This window comes from Leptodactylus fuscus, chromosome 4 (assembly GCF_031893055.1).
Source record: "Leptodactylus fuscus isolate aLepFus1 chromosome 4, aLepFus1.hap2, whole genome shotgun sequence".
NCBI lineage: Eukaryota > Metazoa > Chordata > Amphibia > Anura > Leptodactylidae > Leptodactylus > Leptodactylus fuscus.
The window spans coordinates 180,876,971-180,900,098 of record NC_134268.1 but is presented as its reverse complement, the minus strand read 5'-3'; the positions used below and the strand labels follow the sequence as shown (position 1 = coordinate 180,900,098).

At 43.1% G+C, this 23,128-nt stretch overlaps 1 protein-coding gene and 1 long non-coding RNA gene across 2 annotated transcripts; one reads left to right on the top strand and one right to left on the bottom strand.

Moving 5' to 3' along the window:
• Nucleotides 1-1,132: 1,132 nt before the first annotated feature.
• On the bottom strand, nt 1,133-13,309 carry TOMM7 (translocase of outer mitochondrial membrane 7). Its single transcript, XM_075269837.1, has 3 exons — nt 13,155-13,309; nt 7,816-7,864; nt 1,133-1,502 (listed from the first exon to the last, which is right to left on the bottom strand). The coding sequence occupies exons 1-3, from the start codon at nt 13,255-13,257 to the stop codon at nt 1,487-1,489; spliced, it is 168 nt and encodes a 55-aa protein (XP_075125938.1). The 5' UTR covers nt 13,258-13,309; the 3' UTR covers nt 1,133-1,486.
• Nucleotides 13,310-20,212: 6,903 nt separating this feature from the next.
• On the top strand, nt 20,213-22,017 carry LOC142199909 (uncharacterized). Its single transcript, XR_012715422.1, has 4 exons — nt 20,213-20,306; nt 20,855-20,890; nt 21,167-21,248; nt 21,745-22,017. It is a non-coding gene; the product is annotated as an uncharacterized LOC142199909 (long non-coding RNA).
• Nucleotides 22,018-23,128: the final 1,111 nt, after the last annotated feature.

The window sequence follows — 23,128 nt, the reverse complement described above, 5'->3', positions numbered from 1 at the left end:
TCTGTCTCCTGGTCTGAATCACTTGATTGGTCGCCTCTTCCTACCCTACAGCTAGGATGGACATGTTGCACATATGCCTGGTGTTTCCCAAACTGTGATAGCATGAGCTGTTCAGCCCTTATTGAGCATTGTATGCAATTACACCAAAGCCTACACAAGTGTTTCCAACCTTTTCTCTGACTCTGGGCACCCCTGGAAAGGAAAAACGTCTTGGAGCATCCCTACCAAACATATCCCCCCCCCCCCCCCAAAAAAAAAAAAAAAAAACCGCCAGCAGTTTTTGAATTTACAACAAAAACATGTCAAATTTGTTTCACCAAAACTGTATGTGGTTTTCAAGATACAGTTTAGGTTTAGTTTTAACTGCACTGTGTGAATGTATCCTCACAGCTACACTATCCTATGTTTCCCTGCCCAGCATATATATTTATTAATCTTTTACCATGACTATGCTCCCTTACTGACCCCCACATAATATCAGGCTCTCCAGTGGCCAAACACACAGTATATACAGTATTTACCCAGTGGACCTCAGGCACCTAATATTTCTCCCCAACAGCCCCCAGGCATGAAATAACACCCCCTTTCCCACAGCTCTCTCCTCCTCTGTTCTTTTCGTCTACAGCTCGATGCAGCAGATCGACATAGAGCCGCAGACATTACTAAAAGGTCACTGTATCCAACTATATTGGCACCCTAAGGATGTCTTAGTCTATTAGCCATCTTCCCACCAGACAGTTGCAGCACCCCTGGTGGCTTTCCAAGGCTCCCCAGTTGGGAATGGCTACTATACATTTCTGCAGAACTTGTCACAGTCAAGATCTTGTGTGGCTCCAAATCATCACAGTAATATCTTCATCCTAAAATCTCTCAACTCTGCGTCTATCTATAGGAAATATTAAAAAAAACTTGAGCGTCTTCAGTAGTTGATACCTTTTTAATGGCTAACTAATAATGATAACAGATTACAACGTTTTGGAACTCTAGGCTCCTTTCTCAAGTAAATTTAAAAACCATTTCTGAAGGATGCAAAACTACTGAAGACTATCAAGTTTTTTTGGTTTTATTTATATTTCCTACCCACTGGCTAACATGGCACGAGAACAAATATTTTTCTCTATCTATAGGGACATAAATTATACCTGCACATTATTCTTTATTGAAATAATGCACAATGATAACATTTAGAAAGAAATATACAGCAGTATATCATGTGTGTACAACATAAAACATTACAAGTAAAAAAAAAGCTTAAATAATACACAAACAAGGCTTCACACTTCTGCGCTCCTTCGGTGACAACGTGTTGCACAAAGCGATGTGTAAAGAGACCTGACTGATCCAGAGGTCGCCATCAGTTTGCAGTATCTCCCATGTTTTATGTTGTATAGAGCAATAGTTTGACACTGGTCATTGGTGTAAGTTTATCTTTTATCTTCTTTTCTACTTTATTTTCATATGTCAGGTATCGGTGATGTCAGGGCGTTCATCCCCATAATAAACTGAAATATAAAAGAGAATGCAAATATTTAATCCCTTAGAAATTATTGATCATTCGTCATTTTTATTCATCCTTTCATCATCCATGCCGTTTTTACTGAAGAGTACATTGGACACGGTCGTGTGAAGGAGACCTTAGCAATACGCCATGAAGCTAAGGCAAGAAAAGCTAGATATGCTCAAGGAATTGATGTAGAGGCACAACACAAATGTGAAGCTTTCCTTTAAGTGTTGTTTTACCGCTACTCATTCAATGTCACAAAGGAGAAGGATTTTTCTGATATTGCTGGCCTGTCTGTCCATACAATACTAGTAAATAATGTGCGAATCAGCGAATTATACCACAGCAACATTACAATAAATTTGCCTGCACTTCTCATTTGGTGGTGACGACAAGAGGGATTCCATTTACTTCTGGTTTATATTGGAGTTTTCAGAAAAGGAGCTTCCTCTGTAAGAAAAAGTTATGTAAATCCATTCAAAATGAACTCATGACCAAGTAAAGCTTGCTCAGAGGTTTCCTTCTGACTGCAGAAAACAGAGCCTGCTCCTAAAATTCCCCGACCAGATGAAGCCGAGAGCAAAATGACGGCCCTTGTGATACAGAATTGATGTGGATACTACTAGATACCTGACGATTTTACCCAACAAAATGACTTATCTATCCCCCCACCACATCTACAGGATAGGGAGATAAGTTGTAGATCAGAGGAGTCTGAAAGCTGAAACACCCACCAATCAAAAGAAGGGTCCCTGTAACTCTAGTGAAGGGGGCTATGGGACTTTTCAAAGATAGATGAACCATAGTAGTGTGAGGGGCAATTATAGTCATGTATCTCTTAGACACCATTTTGTATATGTCATCCATTTTGTATCCTAACACATATACTATGAGGTGAGGTCACTCAGAGTGTGAAGGGATGTAGGCACAGACTTTCTGTAGGCTATTGTCTGTTATATCCAAGGCTGTGGTCTGGCACCAAGCATGTCTCCTTATCTCTCTTGTCATCATATATACATCTGAGCATAGTGTGGAGGATGTCAGCTCACATATTAAGCATTCTGTATTCTCTTTATTCAGTGAGAAAGTTCATCCCATTCTGGAAAGTTATAATGAGATGCAAGTTACATTAGGCCTCAGCCAATAGTCATGTGCCAGGATTCTCTTACAGCTCTATAACCAATCATGTTATACTAATTAGAATAGCCGAGCCAGCTCCTTGTCTATGTTGTATAAAAACTACCTTTTTCCCCCGCCATTAAATGAGAACTTTTGATATACAGCATGTGAGTGGTCTGTATTCTGTGTTCTCCGAGCTCGTAACATAACCCATCCTTCCCAGATTCGGATACCGATGGCATCTACCCCGGGGTATTCCCCCGGCAGTAGTCAAACCCCTAATGATCCGCAATTTTAGTATAGTCGTATTGGTGGGCAAATTCCTTTAAATAAGAAGCATCACCAGGAAATCACCAAATATTTAAATCACATTTTCATATAAGACATATTAAAGAATATTTGCTGGTGTTTTTTTTTTTTTTTTACTTACCATGTTACTCCGACTCTTGGACATGGACCATGGGCCATAGACACTAATGTTATAAAGTAGACCCAATTGACTTATATAGCAGAGTATTCTAAGCATGCTGTATGACCTCTGAGGCCTGTGATTGGACCCGCACAAGAGCACAGGGGAGGTGAGTAACAGTATTTTATGTTTGCTCACCTCCCATGGACCTCCACAAATTTGCAGTAAGAACCTTGCAAGACGAATCTCACAAAGTTCACCCAACATATACTCACCTCCATTAGATTCCAGTGTCCCAAAACTGTAAGTAAGGGTCAGTTCACACGTGAACTGCCCGCGCGGGTTTTGACACCGAGAGAGCCGCGGTGAGCCGCGTCTCTCTCTTGTCAAAACCCGCCTGCTGCGACCATCGCGGTTTTCCCCTCCGCTGTCGGCTCAAATGAATGACCCGACATAGGAGGGAGCTGCCGGGGGCGGAAGCCGCGCGGCTTCCGCCTGAAGAAAGGGCATGTCGTTTCTTTTCTCCGCCAGCGGCAGCCCGCCGTTAGCGGAAAAAAAAAGCCCGGTGGTCTACATACATAGACCACCATTGTAAAGGGGCGGATTTTGAAGCGAAATCCGCTGTCAAAATCCGCCCCTTTGCCTACATGTGAACTAGCCCTAACTGTATTAGTGGATGTATATACAGTTTATTACTAGACCAGATTATAATGGGACCAGATTATAATTACTTGCCATTGGGCCCAGACCTTAACCCATTACTGTCCTTATTATAATCTGCTCACCTGGGGTGTGGTTTTATAAGGGTCATGTCCTAAAATAATCGCCATCAATTATAATCAAGGTAAAATGCCCAACTAACTGAGATTTTGACACAGGTCACTTTCCCAGCCCTAGCTTATGCTTGAAGCAGTCCAACTTTAAATGGCTTTGAAGCTCAACTTCAGTTTACCGCACATCAATCCAAAAACCGCACCGATGCGTATGTGTGCACAGTTTCAGCCGCATCGGCAGCACAACTTGTGAGCCCAGTCTAATCCTCTAATCATAATTAGCCAGGTACAAGGACTCATAGCCCATCATCACTGCCACCCATGAGCAAGGCAGATGCAATGTAGTAACATCATACTGTGGGTAGAGGCGGAAACCATGAATTTCACAATTCAAGGCTATGGCCGGCACAAATACTCCTAGAGCTACATAATACTCTGATGCCACAAGTGTGATGCAATGACTCTGCATTCTGAGGAAAGTCTGCGGATACTGACACAGTTAAGTTTCCGTGTTACATAGGCACTATTACACACTATTTTTAGCCATCTTTGAAGCCATTAGACATCAGTGTCAAAGTTGTAAAGACATCCACAAAAATAGGCCAAAGTTCAGACTTGAAGATAAGCTTATGAGTGGGATTGTTTCCTGTAAGCTTCCGCTCCTTAAATCCATTGATGGACACTGTGAAAGAGCCGGGAACAGGGAATGGTTGTTTAATGTGAAATACGGGAATTTTCATATTTCCATTTTTAAATGTTATAGCAAACTTCCTTAGGTAGGAAATAAAAGTGTCATTTTTCCGGAAAGCCAAAAAAAGTGGAAAAGTAACTCAGAATGTTACAGCTTGCTTCTATAAATCTTATTCTTTGTTGCAGTCTTGTCACATTTCAATTGAAAAGTCAGAATTGATCATTTCGAGTAGGTCTTTGCAATACATTTACCTTACACTGGGTTTCACATCTGTGCCAGGTGTCAGTCCGGCGCAGTTTTGTCACAAAAGTCCTACAAACTTAACTTTTCCATAAAAATAATGGATATTCAACAGACCCCATTATAGTTCAAGAATTACTCATTGATTGGGGCCACACGGTGGCTCAGTTGTTAGCACTGTAGCCTTGCAGCGCTAGGTCCTGGTGTTCAAGTCCCGCCAAGGGCAAAAAACCATCTGCAAGGAGTTTGTATGTTCTCCCGTGTTTGCATGGATTTCCATCCCATATTCCAAAAAATATCGTCCTAGCAGTAAGGTTTCATTTTTAACCCATTCTGCCCTGATTTCTACATGTGTATCTGGGACACTCACGGCTGTGAAGGAGGTGATGAGTGAGTCTTGTAATGTCGGGAGCTGTGGTCCCAAATAAACAACTGATCTGCGGGAGTACTAAAAGTCATGCTATTCATTTTGGATCGGCAGGGGACTATGTCTTAAGGATAGGTCTGGATAATAAAACGATGCACAAAACTGTGGACACCGTTTGTACAGAGTAAGTGGAGCAGCAAGGTGGCTCAGTGGTCAGAGGTTTCTATATTCTCTCCGTATTCAAGCGAATAGAACAATGCTGCAGTTTCCAGGGGTAAGCGAAAAGAAAATTTAAAAAAATCAAAGCTACAGACCCTTCATTTTCAGGAATACTGGAAGTCCCAGAGGCCAGAACCCCATCGATAATGTGGTGTCATGTCTAGAGAGGAGTGAGTACTATTCGAAACAGCAGTTTCAAAAAGCACGCTCCCATAAGGAATGAATGGAAGCGGCTTTGCCGGTGGCCGGCCACTTAACTCCCTGTGTGCCGGCTGCGTCCATTCATTCCTATGGGTGCATGCTATTCGAAACAGGAATTTCGAATAGTACTCGCTCATCTCTAGTCATATCCTAGCGATCCACCACTTTATAATATAGGAATATCCCTTTAACGGAACTTAAAGTTTGTAAGTGGAAAATCTGAAGTATTGGTATACAAAGAGCCTTGTGAAATGTAAGAGTTTCCACTTAAAAGGGACAGGAGATGTATATAACAGGAGGTGTTATAAAACTTGCATTACGCAACATCCTATGTGCCAGGGTGAAGGCAGGCTTCAGCTATTGTTGGAAGTGACAAGTTGAATTTGCAAAACCAAAAAAAAAAAAAAAGTAGTAAGTGAAACCCCCAATGGAAACGGTATTAGGGAAGTGTCTAATGCAAATACAATACAACAGTATATTCACAAATAAAGGCTCAAATCAATTCTAAAAAAAAAAAAAGGGATGTGCAGAAACCAATTTCCTTCTAAATACGAGGTTTCGGTCAAGATTTAGATGAATTTCTAAATTTAGTTCTATCAAAACCACGGGAGATGGAAAATAAAAATACGTGCCCATACACACTATGTGATTCCTTTACAACAGAAAGTTTGTAAGGGAATCCCATCAGTTTGTGGCGATTTCTGGAGTGGGCGGGGGATTTATTTTCTAAAACCCTTCTATGGATCAGCTCAAAAGCATAAAGGATTTTTGCCAAATGTTAAAAAATACAAAAATATTTTGAACAACATGAAAAAGTAAACCCAGCATTATTCAGGGCTGAGGAGTGGGAGTCCGAGTCAGGGCCAATTTTGGGTAAAGTTGGAAAAAAGTTACTGACCCCGGCATAAAATGGTTATTTTTAATTATATTCTACAATTATGATTATTGTAGCATTCATTAGATGTAGAGTTTTTTGGTGTATTTACTTTTGTAGGAATCAATGACTGGCTTTTTAATGAATTAGAGAATCCTCACTAACGCTAGGTTCACACCTGCGTTCTACTCTCCGGTCTGTGCTTTCCGTCTTCTGCATGCCAGAAGACGGAAAGCACAGACCGGGTCCGGCCATGAGCGGCGGTGAGCGTTTTATGCTCTCCGCCGCGAAACCGGATTTTTTAATCCGGACACAGAGTACTGCATGTCCGACTCTGTGTCCGGATTAAAAAACCCGGTTTCGCGGCGGAGAGAGCAAAACACTCACCACCACTCACGGCCGGACAGCTTTCTCACCCATTCAAATGAATGGGTGAGAGAGACTCCTGCAGGTTTCCATATCCTGCTCTGTTTTATGCAGGAAATGGAAACCTGCAGTACGGAGAGCACAACGCAGATGTGAACAAGCCCTACTTCTGTCTGACCATGGCTCTCAGCCATTTATGGAGGAGTCGGAGAAGGAGTTGGGATGAGGAAAAATAGAGCAGTCAGTGGTTTGGCCTACCAACTCCGGCCCTGGCATTACTAAAGGGATACTCCCATCTTAAACATTTATGGCATTTTCAAAGGTTATGTCATAACTGTCTAATACATGGGGGTCTTTTATTGATATGTCATTATATATAAAATCAAGATAGAGTTTGTTCCGTGCCACTCTCCATAACCACACACTTCAATGGGGAAAAAGTCACGTTCATCCACCTCTCTGTTTAAAGGGAGTGTGCCACCACCAAATTCTCTTCTAAACCACTTACATGCTGTTATTGGGGCCATTAGTGACAGGGAAAATACCTTTAATGCTAGAAAAGGCATAAAAAAAATGTACATTTAATACATATCCAGAAGGACCTCTACAGTGCAGCAAATGAGAACTGGTCAATCTTTCGGGTTGCCACATGCTCCAGCAGACACATGTACACCGAAAAGCATATCTGTATTAGAGTTAAAAGATGATTTTGTCAATTGTAAGAACACACAAACACACAAGTTCTGTTCACTATGTCACTAACTGTCCCTACAACAGCAGTAAGTGGTTTAGAAGAGAATATGGTGGTGGTAGATTCCCCTTTTAAGCTGACGTAACAGGCAGTCTGTATTGGCAGACAGATAACCGGACATTCATGTACCCTTGTGAACATGGCACAAATTAAATACTTCCCCTTTAACCATTACTTTTCACTATAATCAATTTCACCAAAAGAAGAAAAAGAGGTTATAACACATTCATTGTGAAAACGACAGAGATTGCATTTGCACATATTGCAATGTGACCATTTTAATATTTCTTTGCAATACATTTACCTTAGTACGGTGGGTTCGGGCATTCCAGGGTCTGCTCCCCTTTTAAATCCTAAAAAGAAGGAAAAAATAAAAGGTGAAAATTTCATAAAACTAAAAATGTTACAACCAATTGCAACAAATGGGCAACATCTATGAATGGGAGCAAGGCTGCAGTACGATAGCCATGCCGCTATACAACAGATGCCACCTAGTCTACATCTGACTGTCTGCTGTATATCTGGCCAGTACAGCACACCGATGCAAGGGCTGGGTGTCAGACCCTCGCTGATCTGATAGTAATGACTTATCACGTGGACAGGTCATCACTATCAAATATGTGTCAGAGCCCTGACGGCTCCATTAACCACATTCAATGTAAGAAATGTAAACTGCATGGGGGGGGGGGGGGGGAGTGTATCCTGTCTTAAAGGAGTTCTCTAGGGCTTACATATTAACAACCTATCATTAGGACAGGTTGTCAACGTGTGATAAGCGGGAGTCCGACACCCCGGACTTCCAATAATCAGTTGGGTGAAGAGGCCGCAGCATTGAGTTAGGAGGTTGCAATGCAGACTCAAACACCAACCATAACAATCTGCATTGTATAGGGGCAGTGCTTGGCATTTCCGCTGTACCATGTGACCAATGAAAGTGACATCATCAGCACAGGAAAGAAGCCATATGTGCTTTCAGTCACGGCTACCCAGTTTTTGGACCGGAATCTGAGGCAGCCTCTGCCTCAGGTTCCGGTCCAAAAATCTCTGTGTGATCTTACCCTCGGACGTTGTGGAAACGCAGCTATTTTTGTTGCATATTTTTCTGTGGGTTTTTTTTTCCGAGCCAAAGCCAGGAATGGACCAATAAAAAATGCTGCAAAATTTGCAACAAAAAAAGCTGCATTTCTGCAACTTGGGGCGTCAACTTAAAGCAGATTCAGATAGCCATGTGCAGTCTGGAACAGACTGTGTGGCTACCACATTTCTTGGCTGAACTGTACTGACTGACGATTATCTGAGTACAAGAGAATGGATCTGCAGTTTGGCTGGAACGGACAACATCATGCCATGGACGGTCTTGGACTTGCATCAGCCAGAACCGGCTCCAAGTTTCATGAACTGGAGTTGGCCATTATCTCCTCTGGAATATATTTGCTCTCACTGTACTCTGACGGAGTCCACGGACATTAAAAATAGTTTTGCAACCCTTTCCGGAATAATATTTTAAGTTTGGGCATTTACGGTCTGTATGTGACGATACTGAACAACCACAAGCCAGGAAGGCACATTAACACTGGTATTAACACCTTATCAAATCGAAACCTCTGATATCTACGGTTTTGGTAAAAGAAAAAAAATCTGCAAAAAAACTTGTTAAGCTGTGAAATTACTTCTTTTAGACACTATTACCAGCACACACAACAAAATCAAAAAAATACCAACGGCAACAAGGACAAAGCCTCCCTAACAACTCTCCAAATATTATAAAAAGGGTATTCTAGGGCGTAATTATTGGCTCATCAATATTAAATCAGCAGTGGGCTGACACCCAGGACCCCTACCAAGCATATGTTAAAAAAAGACCACAGCGTGCGGCCATGTTCAATGAATATCCAGCACAATGCTGTACATTGTCTAGTGGCTGTTCTGGGACTGCAGCTCAGCCCCATTCACTCGAATACGACTGAACAACAATCAGGCCATGTGACAAATAGATGTGATGTCCCTGGCTTGAAGCAGAAGTCACGGCATTCAAGCAGATGATCTGTTGAGAGTTCTGGATGTTGGACTCTCCAAGATAAAATCGATGACCTATCGTAAGGAAAGGTCAACAATATTTCAACCCCAGAATCCCATTTTAATGTGAACACTGCAGGCTCCAGACAATCTTCTCTGGTGTATCTCCCACATACAGGGTATGTTCACGTGTTGTAAAAATCCTGCAGAAGATTTTCAGGGCGTGCAGAAAACCAGCAGCATGTTACAGTACAGTGACCGCTGGTGCAGATTGCGAGTCTGCAGCATGACAATTTATACTGTGGATTCTCAGTGCAGATTTCACCTTTTGCAGCACAGCATATCTGCAAAAACCAAAAAGGCTGTACATTTTTATTCTGCTGCAGATTTCCACAGCTTACAGATATGTCTGCACATACTGCTGAAAGAGAATGTATGGAAGGGGTTTTCAGACGTTTTTGCAACAACTCCTATGAATATAAGCAAATACGTCATAAAAAGAAGAAAAAAAACCAAAGCTGTGCCATACACCGGCAACTTAATACTAGACCATCTTGTACGGTGCATTACAATATGGCAGTAATAAAGGATACAGTTGTTTTGGACAAGCAGAAGTCCTAGTTATGGGGAAGGGTGGTACAAGATCTGCCTCCTTATTATAGTTCCTATAACTCATGGAAACAGGATGAATTTCATGCTGATATTTACAACTTTCCAAACTATCTGAATTATTTTCCGCTGACTTGCTCACTATCTGTATGGTTGTATTAGTAACACATCCGACTAATTCTCCACTAAGCACTTAGAGCTCGTTCACATCTGTGCCCGGGAGTCCGTTCTGCAGGTTTCCGTTTCCTGCCCGAAACTGGGCAGAAGACAAATCTGCCGCCATGTTTCAATCCCATTCATTTGAATGGGTTTGAAAAGTGTCCGGCCGTGAGTGTCGGTGAGTGTTTTATGCTCTCTGCGGCGAAACCATTTTTTTTTTTTTTTAACCGGACACAGAGTCGGACATGCAGGACTTTGTGTCCGGTTTAAAAAAAAAACCTGGTTTCGCTGAGGAGAGCATAAAACACTCACCGGCGCTCACGGCCGGACTCAGTCTGACAGGTTTCCGTCTTCTGCATGCAGGAGACGGAAACCTCAGAACGGAGACCCGAACGCTGGTGTGAACCCAGCGTCACTAAAAAAAAAAAAAAAACATTTTTTTTTATTATTGTTATACTTATTTTGTGATATCACAATTTTCTAATTGGCCTTTATTAAAAATTTTCATCAGTTTTTACTCCATAACCTGCAGGTTTTCACAGGAGGCTCAGTCCCATTCTAGAGAAACCTGACAATTGAGCAGACAGTCTAACGCTCCGTGTATAGCTCCTTTCTCTGTTCTCCTCCTAAATAATCATTTAAGTAAAATTCTTAAAAAAATTGCCATGTTAATTATAAAAAAAACTATCAGAAATGCAGAGAAATACAGTGCAAGCTGTCAGAAAGCTCTTCTGGACAGATATCACTTAGAATGGGCATTGTATATATTGCCTCTATATGGAGCTGTTGTAATAAAGTACAGACCTACGAGCAGGACAGTTCCCTCTGGCGATTTCTGGCGAAAACCTGGCAAACCCCATTATAGTCTATGGGGTCTGCAGGTTTCTGGGGCAAACGCTTTTTAAGCAGATAGGGTTTCCGTTTTTCAGGTCCCCAAGCAGATATGAAGAATGGAAACTTGAACGCTAGTGTGAACCTAGCATAAGCAATGAGATGCAGATCGGTGAGACCCTCACTAACCATGAGGACAGGGCTGTTTTGGTTCCCCATTCTGAATGCAGTGAAAGACACAAAAGGGCGTCCCCCTCTGCATTTATTACATTGGGACTACCAGAGATTAGAGATGAGCGAGTACTGTTCGGATCAGCCGATCCGAACAGCACACTCCATAGAAATGAATGGATGCACCTGGTACTTCCGCTTGGAAGTAGCCAGCGCGCTTAACCCCCCACGTGCCGGCTCCGTCCATTCATTTCTATGCGAGCGTGCTGTTCGGATCGGCTGATCCGAACAGTACTCGCTCATCTCTACCAGAGATAACTAAAGAATGGAGAACAAAAACACCCCAGGGTCAGATCTCCACCGATCCACAACTTATGCCATATCCTGTGTTCAGGGGATCATTTGTATTGTTGGGACAACCTATTTAAGCCCTGTAAATGGCCATTTTTAGTATCACAGATTTTTGCACACTGACATCACTGAGCTGCGTACACTTAGCTAGTAGGTCACTATAGCTCTGGGGGGGGGTCATTTTAATTTTGCATTATATATTAGGGCACGACCATTTATTACCAGCCTGCCAGTAATCCTATATTCATCTGGGGATGTCATTCACGTACACATACATTACTCAGACCAACAGTGTGAGAAATACTTTTTCTTTCATTTTTATTTCAGACTTCTATTTCGCCTTTTCCTTCCTCATTTTTAGATTCCGGCACATTTTGCAAACGTCTGCAAGAATACTACCTCCCGGCTTCCTAGCAAGTTCACTTTTCCATGACACTGGACCAAAGTAGATGAATCAGTGAAGTCACTTCTCCTTGTCAGAAAATTTGAAGGGGTTGTCCAGACCCAACTGCTTTCCATTTAAATGCATAACATAGATTATGACATAAGGCCTTATTCACACACGGTTTTGCATTAGTGACCATAAACCAAAACCAGGGACTGGTTTAAAACACAGAAAAGTATGAAAATTTCCATTATACTTTATGCCTGTGTAGTCTCTACTCCTGGCTATGACTTACAAAGACTGTCGCAAAACATGGATGTGTGAATATTCTCATTCTGCTGCTGGTGCATTTCACAAAACTGCGGCATTAGCGGAAACCAGCGAAAATATACAATAATCTTAAAGAGATCCTTTCATGTCCTTGGGCACTTGCCGTTTTATATACCAGCACACTGACAGCTTTCCCATTATGTGCCCCAGGGCTGGAGATCTCGGTGCCGTTACCAATAGCTCTTCAATGTCAGAAGGTCATTCCTGATGGTCTAACTAGGAACGCCGCTCCTGACAGTCTGGCCGTAGCTCTGTACTGTGAAGGGGGCGCTCCTTACCGCCCAGTTACCTGTATCGGGGGAAGCTGGCTGAACACATCATTATACTAGTAACGCCAGTCCCCATAGTACCTGTGAACATGGGAGAAGTGCTGAAGTGATAAGGGGCTGCTTACTGGTGCTGATCACATGACCTGGAGCCAGAAACAGCCTATCATCCCAGGAGGACGTAAGGGATGAGAGAATTCCTGCAAACTCCTAGTTCCTTCATAGGTGAACAGTGGGAGCCCCAGACAATATTATGGCATATACCAATGATATACAGTATGTGTCTATATTACAGTCTTAGACGGGAACATGGTATGACATTAGCCTGCAGCAAATACACAATTATATGTATTAACCATATCTATAATAACAGTGTAAACGTCTCACTTTACTGCAGTGCTGCATTACATAAAGGGCACCAGGTATACTTAGCTCTGGTGAGTTCAATAGCGACACTGTCGCCATCAGTGACATTGCTCCGTACAGCAGGCAGACATGCTGCAGCATTACAGACGATGTACTGACCTAAGTACAGGACGAGGGGGACGAATCCCCAGCGGATCGTGAACTGTCCGCACTTGAACAGCTTTTGCAGGCGCTGTTTGGCTTCTTTGCTGAGCTCAGGCATGGCTGTGGAGGACACGGGAGAAAACCGGAAGGAAGAAGCCGGAGCGGAAACACTACAGGAGCACGGGAGACGAGGAGACAGAGGCAGAGAGTCCGCCGGTGCGTGGCTCAGATCCTACAGCGCCACCTGGTGGCCTACATAAAAACTTCATGCTGCAAACCAATCTAGCCATAGGTCCTCACTGTCTAGTGTGCAGCACTGCAATGTCCTTGTATTAAATCAAAGTATTTTATACATTAAATTTGCTATAAGAATAATCTGGATTTGTTCAGTTTGTCAATAGAAAAGATTAAGCATTGCTTTTCCAAACTCCAAACAACTTGCCTGTCTTTTGCTCAGGTGCATGCATTTTGGTGTATTATTCTGCAAATCTGTGTTAGGTACCCACTGTTACATTTGTTATATTTTTACATTTTTCAATGCCTGCCTATCTGTAACGCGCAGATGTGACTTTAAAAAATAAAATCTTAAGGGGCCACACGGTGGCTCAGTGGATAGCACTGAAGCCCTACAATGCTGGAGTCCTGGTATTCAAATCCCACCAAGGGCAAAAAACCATCTGCAAGGAGTTTGTATGTTCTCCCCGTGTTTGCATGGATTTCCATCCCATATTCCAAAAAGACATACTGATAGGGAAAAAATGTACATTGTGAGCTCTATGTGGGGCTCACAATCTACATACAAAAATAAATAAATAAAATAAAATCATTTTATACAATGTATATACAATGTTTCTGCACCAAAACGTGCAGTGTGGAGCCAGGGCCGTAACGTGAATGGTGCAGCAGGTGCAGTCTCATCCAGGAGCCTTAGGGGGCCCATAAGGTGCCTCTTCCCAATAGCTGGTGGGCCCAATAGTTAAGTGGAGCTTTATACACATAGACTAGAATGGGGTCCAACTGGTTACTGCCCGAAAAGGGCAGAAACCAGTTGGACCCCATAAAATAAAAAGTGATGTCTCCGGCCTGGAGCTGATAGCTTTGTGCTTCACTATTGTGCATACCTCCCAACGTTTGAAAAACAGAAAGAGGGACAAAATGTGCGTCGGCAAATTTAGCTCTGCCCACTTTTATGTGGACTCCGCCCATTCTCATTCATTTTTCATGTGCCCCCACACAGTATAATCCTCCTACAGTCACCAGCACATTATATGTCCCCCCTTCATCTCTCACCCAGATGTCCCCCCATCTCTGTCCATAGTTTCATGTCCCCCCTCCATCTCTGCCCCCAGTTTCATGACCCCCATCTCTTCCCCAAGTTTCAAGTCCCCTAATCTCTGCCCACAGTGTCATGTCATCCCCCCTCTCCCATGTTTAACACAAAAACCCACTTATACTCACCTTCCAACGCTCCCCCGCCTCTCTCTCCGCAGTCTCAGGCTGGTCTTACACGATCGTATTGAATGTACGGTCCGCAAGTTGCTGATCAGCAACACTAGTTGCTGATCGGCAACATAGACTCCGCAGACGTCCGTGTCCTGCCGTACTCGCCCATAGAGTTCTATGGGCGAGTCAGTGGAGTGCCAAAATTCATGGTCATTATGGACATGTTCTATAAATTGGGAACCACAGTTGCGGCCCGGCCACACCACGGATAAAATATCCGGTGGTGTAGGAGGCCGCATTGAATATAATTAGAGATGAGCAAACACTATTCAAAATCATCACGGATAAGTGCAGCCGGCTGTCAGCTGAGAGTGCCGACCGGCTGACTTTCATCAAAATGAACAGCCACTGGATAGACCCATCATTTTTGTGCCCACCAGTGTCAAGCACCCCAACATGAATTGTCATGTCTGCGCTCAACCTCTACAATTCCTCCTCATATTCCTACAGCATCTGCGTTGCACAATTCTAATCCTTCTAGGCTGAATCCACCCTGATTTTCCCAAACTCTGCTGGTTAAAGGTTCGACTCACTGCAAGGGCCAAAAGCACTGCTGGTGCAAGGCTCAGCTAAGTTAAAGGGCCTAAAACTCTGCTGGTAAGAAGCTGAAGTCACCTAAAGGGCCTCAATCTCTGCTGGTAGCTCAGCTTAAAGGGGTATTCCCACGTCGCATACTCACCAGTCTTCATTGCTGTAAAATCTTCTGTCTTCCGGCTTTGTTGCGTCATTGGTGGGCGGGGTCACATATGCAAAGCCAAGCGGCGAGATGCCGCTGGCCCTGCGTGTGCGCTCATAGACCAGTCTAGCCTTCACAATGCGAATAGAGACCCGACATCCGCCTCTCTCTATTACAGCGGATGCCGGGTCTGTATTCGCATTGTGAAGTTGCTGAGGTGTCATAGTGGACTTGGTGACCCTCCTGAGTCGAATATTGGTTTCCCCCTAAACAAGTATTTTTTCCCCATAGACTATAATGGGGTTCGATGTTCGATCGAACAGTCGAGTATTGAGCGGCTACTCGATTCGAACTTCGAACATTTCACTGTTCGCTCATCTCTAGTCACTACCCTCAATCCACCAGGTGAGTGAACCCTGCAAGGAAATGGAGGGGTTACATAGTGTAGGGATACCATATAGTTCATGGGGTCGGCAACTTTCAGCACTAGAGCTGTTGTGGAACTAAAATTCCCAGCATGCCCAGTTGCTCCGCTCGTATTAGAGCTCCCACACAAGTGACTGGGGCTGGGAGTTGTAGTTTTACAGTAGATAAAGTACTGACTAGAGATGAGCGAACACTATTCGAAACAGCCGTTTCGAATAGCGCGCTCCCATAGAAATGAATGGAAGCGGCCGGCACGTAGATTTTGCCGGCAGCGGGCCACTTAACCACCCACGTGCCAGCTACGTCCATTCATTTCTATGGGAGCGTGCTATTCGAAATGGCTGTTTCGAATAGTGTTCGCTCATCTCTAGTACTGACGTTTGATGATCCATAAATAGTGAATATTCGGAGTACATGGCAAAAACTTTACCTGTTGAATTCTGGGAGCCTATCCATATCCAGGAGAGCGGAGTGGGTGCTGAAGCTTTGCATGTTGTTCTGCTGTATGAGTTCAGGGATCGTGCGACTGATCTGGTTCCCTATATAAGAATATTTAATACAAAATTTGGCACAGTGCAATAAAAATTTGGCAGTTTAAGGGTAAATTCACATAAGACAGATTTTCTGCAGATCAGAAAAGATTTCCATTTATCATGGAAGCAAGCATACAATTCTGCTGTGTGTGAGCTCCCACTAAATGGGTTGTTGTATTCAAGTTTGTGTTCTAAAGACAAAGATAATATTGCAGTCACTGCCTGCAGTGCGAAACAGTAGGACAGCACAATCAGACTCAGTCAGGGTCATCCGACGGACCCCCCACTACCATAGGACCCAGTGCACATGCACCATTTGCCCTATGGTTAATGCAGTCCTCTCACGTGCTGCTAGTTTTCAATCTTAAAAAGAGGACCTTTCATGTCCTCGGGCACATGCGGTTTTACATACAGTTTTATACAGTTTATATACGGCTTTATATACAGCTTATATACAATTTTATATACAGCTAGAAAGCCGAAATTGGCTTTCCCGTTATATGCCCCTGCTGAAGAGCTATTGGTGCCGTTACCGTAGCTCTTCAGTGTCAGAAGGGTGTTTTGGACAGTCTGTAAGGAACGCCCCTCCTGACAGTAGAGTTCATAGTGCTGTACTGTGAGGAGGCGATCCTTACCACCCCAGCCATGATGCTAAGCAGTGAAGAACCCCCCCTCAACAGTACTCGTCCATAGACTGGGGTGGGCGTTCCTCACCGCTCAGTATCATCACCGGGCGGTAAGGATCGCCCTCTCACAGTACAGCACTATGGACTCTACTGTCAGGAGGGGCGTTCCTCACAGACTGTCCTAAATGCCCTTCTGACACTGAAGAGCTACGGTAACGGCACCAATAGCTCTTCAGTGAGGGCACAGAACGGGAAAGATGATAGAGCGCTGAATTCTGCGCACTGTCAGCTATCTAGCAGTATATAGAACCGCATGTGCCCCAGGACATGAAAGGTCAATTTTTGCTCCAGAGTTCAACCAAATTTTAAAATCCATGGGGGGAGGGGCTGCAGAGAAACCTCAGGTGTTTTTTGCTATGGTGGCTTACATGAGAACAAGATACAAAATTTCCCTGTGAAAATTCTGCAGCATTTTGGCACTAAGCGACACCCTATGTTAAATGGGATTTCCAGGAGTTTAATATTGATGACCTCTACTTAGATAACCAACCAAACACCCAGTAGCCCTGTTTATTAAGGCCTGGTTCACATTTGCATTTGGTATTCCATTTGGGAGTCGGCTTGGGGACCCCCCGAACGCAATACCGAATTCATTAAAAAGCAGCTAGCTAAGAAACCACATGGACCCCATAGAATATAATGGGGTTCGTGTGGTTTCCGCTCGGTGTCCACATGAATCATGCGGATAGAAAAGTACTGCATGCGGCACTTTTCTCTCCACATGATTCGTGCAGACACCACGTGAAAAACACATGGACCCCATTATAGTCTATGGGGTTCATATGGTTTCTTAGCTAGCTGCTTTTTGATGTGTTTGTTATTCCATTTGGGGAATCCCGAACGGAATACTGAACGCAAATGTGAACCAGGCCTAACTGTGTGAAGCAGTAGCAGTACTTATGTATTTGACCACTGCTTCACAGGTTTGTATCTCCAGACGATATCACCTCTTCAAACAGCTGATTGTGTCGGACTCCACAGATCTGACAGTGATAGCTATTCTGGCTCCCTGTAGCCGCCACAAGAGGGTGCTCATTCCATTCCATTGATCTGCATGTGTAAGTAACAGATTCCTTTTACCTCTGTGTGTGACCTTGGATTAACTCCAAATATACCTCAACTGCTATACCCTAATAAAGCATTATTCACACAAATGTCTAAAACGACTGTGACTGTTATAACATCACATTGATTTCAGAGGGGATATTTACAGATCTGTTTTGTGCAGCCCCATCAGACCATCAAAAAATAGAGAGTGTGCTATTTTTGCCCATATTCACAGCCACAAAATCCCTATTGGTTAGTTTTTAATGGCTGTCAATAGAAATGGCATGTGAGTGATCGCTTACTAAAACAAATGCACCGTTTCATCCATTTATCATGGCTGTTTTTATCATGTGAATAGAGACGTTAAAGGGTGTGTTTGCTTTGTGGCATACATGGGGGTTCCACTACTGGGTCCTCCATCGATAATAAAATGGGGGTTCTTTGCAACCCCATCTGAGTGTCGCTGTGGTCGTGCAGGCCCTCTCCCTGCTCTTGCCATCAGTGGAGCCCCAATGGTTGCACTTTCATTATCCTAACATCTAATTCTTACCTACATTATTATAGCCTAAGTACTTGACATGCCTGACACAATTTCTACTTGGATGGCGCATTCATTTGCCTCTGGAAGGTTTGCATTGGAGTCTTCGCCTCAGTGAGTTATAAGTTTCTTTGCGGTGGTGACCAAAGACCCTACTAAAGCATTACATTACACTGCCATATGACCTGCACAAGATTCAACCTGCACTGAACCTACAGCTTTCTGGTATCTCAACAAGCATATAGTGCACAATGTAATATGAAAAATAATACAGTCTTCCTTGATGATATACAGAGGACTTGGTCTCCTTTTAATATATCACATCCACTACCCGCCAGGTGTGACGTGTAATAAGCTGCAGCAGCGCATTCCATTGCACTAGCTATACAATAGCGGCATCTGGTGGACAGAAGTAGAACAACACTCGATCACGTGACAAAAACTTTTTAAAGTTTATTTAAATATGACTTTATATACAGGACAAGATGTTGTACTTCGGGGGTGTAAAGAATAAGACACTGCTGGGGTGTTTAGAAGGGATTACAACCCCCCGGATATTAGTGTGCCCGGCAGCCCCTGCAAATGGGTGGGTCTATAGTTTGCACAGGGGTGGGCTATGGGGCTACACCCTTCCTCAGTCGGCGCGGTGACTATGGAGAGGTCGGTAACGTGGCAGTGTGTGCTGTTATATTACTATGTAATGATAGTATGTATCCTATGCTAGAAGTATTATTATATGTCTGCAGAATTAATATTCACTCACTGCAGAGCTGCACTTCACACGGGCCAGGACTTCACCCTCTGACCACGTGTGGCCTCCATGTTGGAACCTCAGGGCCCAGCCAGGATGGCTGACTGGGTTCTATACTGATATATGTGCAGGATGTATATAAAGTGAGGATATATATATATATAACACATAAGTGTGTATATGCCTTTTATAGTATGTTTGGGGGGTAGGATTATGTGGTGATATAGCCTCTATGTACTTCCTCTTTGGTAATCCTGACTGTTTTCTATATGTACATTCTGCAAGTAGATCAGTGTCCTGCACAGTGGACTTTATAAATAAGGGCGATTTGGGGGTCCCATATTGGAATATTAATAAGCATGTGTTAAACAAGTTATCCATCCACCCAAATTAATGTTTAATATACTGATGGCCTATCCTATCCACAGGACAAGTTATCAGTACGTGATTTGTGGGGGAGCGACACTCCAGGTACCAGATGCTGCTAGTGCAGGGGTAGGGAACCTTTGGCTCTCTAGCTACTGTGAAACTACAACTCCCAGCATGCTCCATTCACTTCCATGGGAGTTCCCAGAACAGCAGAGCCAGTATACATGCTGGGAGTTGTAGTTTTGCAACAGCTGGAGAGCCGCACGTTCCCTACCCCTGTGCTAGTGGATGGGGAGAGCATGCAGGGACATTCCTATTAATTTAATAGGAAATTCCCTGAGACCACCACTATGCACCTAAGTAAAGATGTTTTGGAGCTAACTTGTTTGATACAGATGTTTTAGGACTCGTTCAGACTCTAGATTTGTAGAACTTCTTTCCAAAACTGTGTTTCGCTACGTTGGGCCTTAACCTTATTCAGATATCGCTTGTAGTATTGCAGTTTTTGCAGAGCCTTATCCATACAATCATACTTATTTCTTTCAGCTTCCCAAAGATGGCTGTTCGTCACATGTTACCAGTGCTGCCCATTGGTATACACCTACTGTGTCTGTCTACTGAGAAAACCTGATGCCAAGGTAAAATTATCCACTAAATAAGTACAAGGCTAGATACGATTCAGTTGTAAATTTCACAGAGATAAGGAAATTTTAAATGGTATTAGTACTATATATAAATAGCCTGTATAGTAATATATCGGAAAAGAAGTCGCAAAGTTTGGAGATTTGTTAGATCTAGATCTAGAAGCCTTTTATACAAAAGTGACCATGGAAAGTGTAGTCCTATAAGCTGTATTAACAAGCAGTCGGCTATAGCTAGGGTTTGTGTGGTTACAGCAATAATAGGTAGCTCATTTGGAAGGACTTCTAGATATCCTGTAGATGTGATGTGTGTAGTCGGTGATGAGACTATGTACTCCCTGACTTGTATCATCCTTGATGTTTAAAAGGATTTACCTGAGACTATGCACATCGCCTGACTCCTGACCCTTACCGGGTGGTTGGCGGTCTACTTGTAACACCTAATAGCTGATTCTCATTTGCTGTGTGCTGCATATCGATGTATTAGCAACATACTAATGCTATGTCCTTTCTTTTTACTTCCCTCCCCCTTACTCCTCTAATAGGTTGCATTACAGATGACCATGCTCCGCCATAGAAAGGTGCGTTAACCCCCACATGGGTGTGTGTGTATATAGAATATATGTCATCAGACAGATGGAAACACATGTAGCCAGTGATGAGCAGTGTACACCTGAACGGAAATGTTATTCTGTAACTGATGCCTTAAGGATTTACCTGAGGCTACATATAGTTTCCAATCTGATGTAAGGATGTGTGTCGCTTTACATCTCAAGCATCTTGATCATGATTCTTTGTTAGAATTACAACAGGGTAAGGGGGCATATATTTATTTGGCCCATTTATTTCTGTTTTAGCACAAGAGTATCCAAGTCTGACCTGTACCTGGCATAGACTCAACATTGCCAGCCTGCCAGAAAACCCCCAATTGTGATAATGGTAAGTTGGCATCATGCCTGTAGTGTAATGAATGCTGTTACGTTGATGAGAAATCCTGGGTTGCAGAGTTGATCAAAGCTCAACTTCTGACTCCAGCTCAGAATCCTTATAAATAACTGTTTTTAGCAATAGGGGTCTTGGACTTACAGAAAATTAAATATTCTAAACTTTTATTTTAATATTAGATTTGGAGTCAATACATTTCTAGCAACCCCTACCCTGACTCCGCAGCCTTGGACTAGATATGTAGCCATTGATGATTATTGTACTCCTGACAGGAGGTGACCTCCAGTTGATGCTTTTAAGGATTTATCTGAGGCTACATATATGCTGTTCTAAGAACTGGGTTATAGTCTGCTTGCTAGTCATGGTTATGAGCTACTTGCAACTTATTCTGTATAGGGAAATATTGATGGCTCAGTAATCCATGGCTTTGCCACAACCAAGACTTTTTCCCACTAATTCTGTATTAAAAAGTTTTTTTTTTCGCCACTAGGGTGAACAGACAAGATCAAGAAACTGGATGACAGCAGTGGAATTGTCAGCTGACTAACAAGACTGAAGAGCAAAGTTGATGAAGCGGAATAATGATCAAGTTCTTATTTTTAATTGTTTTGGGCCTTCAATAAGAAATATTATTTCTGAGCATAAAACCTTTAAGCAGCCTCCTAAGGCCCAGTTCACATCTGCGTTCAGGGATTCCATACCCCTCTCCACATCAAGCAGCACTTTTCTCCGCATTTTTCATGCAGAAACCAAGCGGATACCACATGGACCCCATTGTAGTCTTTGGAGTCTGTGGGTTTCCTAAGGTAACCGTTTTTTTTTTTGTTTTTTTTTAATGCAGATTAGGTTTACGTTCGGGGGGTCTCCAAGCGGACCCCCCAAACGTAAACACATGTGGAGATGAGAATAAAGCCTGCTCAGTTTATATAGAATGAACCTGCCTGCGAGGTAAAGGTTAGGGCTCCTTCCATCTCTTCTCTGATGGTAGATGTCAAGAATTTGGGTTTCAACTGCCCAATTGGCAAGCATATACTGTTCAGTCAAGCTGAGTGTGCAGGTATATGGAGGAGTTGTCCATGATGATTTCCCTAAAGTGTATGACTGGCCTTAATGTTTATTAATATTTAGATTGATATCATCTTGCTATTCTAATAAACACAAAATACATAATCACACCTTGTTGTATTTCATTTTGGCACCGTTACGATTCCTATTGTGACTTGGGGGCAATTTGCAAAATCCTATTAATATTATAAATGTGAAAGTTTGTGAGTTTGGATGTTTGTGGCTTTGTGTGTTCGGATGTTTGTTAGTCAATCACGCAAAACCCACTTGACCGATTTGGCTGAAATTTTCCACAAACATAGTTAATACACCCCATTGCGCAATAGGCTACTTTTCGTCACAATAGCGCACATACGTTTTTCCCAGGACCCCCACAAACCCCAAACTCACATCACTATCTCTGCAATCTCACACATTTTGGACCCCGATTTGGCTGAAATTTTCCACAAACATAGTCCCTACACTCGATTGCGCAATAGGCTACTTTTCGTCACAATAGCGCACATACGTTTTTCCCAGGACCCTTTGGATGTTCAGATCTTTGGCGGTCAATCACGCAAAAACCGCTCCACCGATTTGGCTGAAATTTTCCACAAACATAGTCCCTACACTCGATTGCGCAATGGGCTATTTTCGTCACAATAGCGCACATACGTTTTTCCCAGGACCCCCACAAAACCCAAACTCACATCACTATCTCTGCAATCTCACACACTTTGGACCATAGCAAGCCACAAAATTCATATTACCCCCTACAGCAGAGGTCAGCAACCCCTGGCACACATGCCAAGAGTGGCACTCCTGCCATA

What these genes read in the sequence shown, in the direction of transcription:
- TOMM7 (XM_075269837.1), bottom strand. Translation starts at nt 13,257, where the DNA reads ATGCCTGAGCTCAGCAAAGAAGCCAAACAGCGCCTGCAAAAGCTGTTC. An exon ending in CCCCCTCGTCCTGTACTTAG is followed by an intron (nt 7,865 to 13,154) that starts GTCAGTACATCG and finishes CCTTCTTTTTAG; the next exon opens with GATTTAAAAGGGGAGCAGAC.